A 1,992-nucleotide genomic window follows, 5' to 3' on the forward strand; every position below is an offset into this window, starting at 1 on the left:
AACATAAACAATTTTATGGTTAGTTTTACGAGGTGGACTAGAGATCCCGCATCATTGACATTGATAGCCTGCTGATCTAACCTCTAAACAGTCTGCGAGAATCGTAAGGTTCTATCATTGTAGGCTAAAATTGCCGCTAACTATTTACATTTCTGAGTTCCGGTACCTGTAAATTCTATTCCATATCGAACCCAACCCCCGACATAGTAATCGCTGTCTTCAGTCGGTCAAAGAGCTCTTTCTTGGATGCGTACAGGGGCAGGTCGATCCTGTTAAAACAAGTATGGGCCTTGGGATAATAGTTGCAACTGTCCACACCGTGAATAGTAAATTTCTTGATATTTCCGTCAATTCCCTGAAGCACTGCAAATCCTCGAGATGGCACACCGGATGTTCCGGTAACAAACTGTAGGAGCCGAGCACGCATTTCTTGATCAAAATCTTCCTTCATTATTTCCCAAAACCATGTAACTACTTCGCTACTGCAGCCCTTTCCTTCGAACATACCAGAATATAGTGTATTCTGCTGCCAGTCCACCATGTCAATTTCGGGGAGCCCACAGAGAATAAGTTCAAGTTCGTTCGCGTCAAATACAGTTAACGCTGGTTCTGGGATTATGTCGAAAAAGCCCAGCAGCAACTCGGTAACTTGTGGCTTGATGCGACCTAGCATACGATACTGTAGATTCGCCTCCAGATACTGAGCAAGATTCTCGTTGGTCACTTCCTTGAGAGCCCCGCCTTCCACAAGATCGACTTCGGTGCGAACGCCCAAGCTTTCTTCTGTTGCAGTAAAATCAAGGCACATCAACGAAACGTCTTCCATTTTGGTGAGTTTCTTGAGGGATTGATAGTATTCTTCGTCTTGTGATTGGATATCTTCGAATGTGATAGGCCACCCTAAAAGGTGCTTGTAAAGAGTCCGAACCATGTGACCCTTGACTACTTGCCGATCAAAGAGCGCCCTTCCAAGAATGCGACCAAGAAAGCGAAAGTAAATAAAGTGGTCCTCCGGGCATGACATACCTACACAGGAATAAAAGAAGATTGATGAGTGACACGAGCCAATGCAAAGTCAACTCCCTGTAATGGAATACATACCGCTCGACGGGTTGATATTCATACACATTTGATTGTTGACGGAAGACAACCACAACCCGAAATCGGGATCGTATATTTGTTCCGTTACGAGCTGAAACCACTCGCGCGAAACACCGCCTACGTCCATACCCGGCTCTCCCAAAAACTCCACCCTCCACCGTTTGCGCAAATCGTCCCGCCCCAAACTCATGACAGCATCTACGCTGTCCAGCAATAAGTGCTTCCGCCGGACAACAATCTTGACGTGGCCGTCTTCCCAGGCCGACGTGAGTTGGGTGCAAATACTTTGAAACCATTCTGTCTTTTGCGACAGAGCCTTGCCTTGTGTATCAGCAATGTCGGCATAGGACAGCAATGGCCGGCCGTTGACGAGTAGGCGACTGTCAACTACGGCTTCGTTGGCGGGGACGAGTTCCACTTTGCCGGTTCGCATCCGGGCATCGTTCCCTTCCAGGTAGGTAACGCTGCGAACATAAGCGGATCGTCGGAAGTCGAATCGCTCCATCCCGTCCACGTCGACAATGTTGGAAGCACTGTCGGATTTCTCATCCAGTCGAACCCATTGGAATTTCAAGTCTGTGACCCGGATCGTCCTCCTCCACCCTCCTTTCTCGGATTCGTACGAAAGTTCAATCTGTCCCACTACTTGAGAAACGGGCAATTGAAACCGAATTTTCCGCCCCGCCGAGACATTGGGAGGACAAGTAACCAGTACGCGTTGTCCATTGGCCACCAGCGCAAACGGTTGCCCGGGCTGCACCCCTGGGGGGACCGACACTTCAAAGACTTGCGTTTTGGGTGCGGCCTCGGGTTCCTCCCGGACGGTGGGCGGTACAATCCGGACTTTCATGTTCGGGCCGGCCGATTGCGGGCACGTGACCATGAATTTCT

At 49.3% G+C, this 1,992-nt stretch overlaps 1 protein-coding gene across 1 annotated transcript; it reads right to left on the bottom strand.

Annotated features, from left to right (window-relative positions):
- Positions 1 to 175: 175 nt before the first annotated feature.
- PHATRDRAFT_bd383 (predicted protein) lies at positions 176 to 1,291 on the bottom strand (the record flags this gene model as incomplete). The annotated part of the gene is made up of 2 exons (XM_002176168.1): positions 176 to 1,026; positions 1,102 to 1,291. 2 exons carry the CDS (start codon positions 1,289 to 1,291, stop codon positions 176 to 178), a joined length of 1,041 nt encoding a protein of 346 aa, XP_002176204.1.
- Positions 1,292 to 1,992: the final 701 nt, after the last annotated feature.

The sequence above is a fragment of the Phaeodactylum tricornutum genome, genomic scaffold (genome assembly GCF_000150955.2).
Source record: "Phaeodactylum tricornutum CCAP 1055/1 PHATR_bd_16x14 genomic scaffold, whole genome shotgun sequence".
NCBI lineage: Eukaryota > Bacillariophyta > Bacillariophyceae > Surirellales > Neidiaceae > Phaeodactylum > Phaeodactylum tricornutum.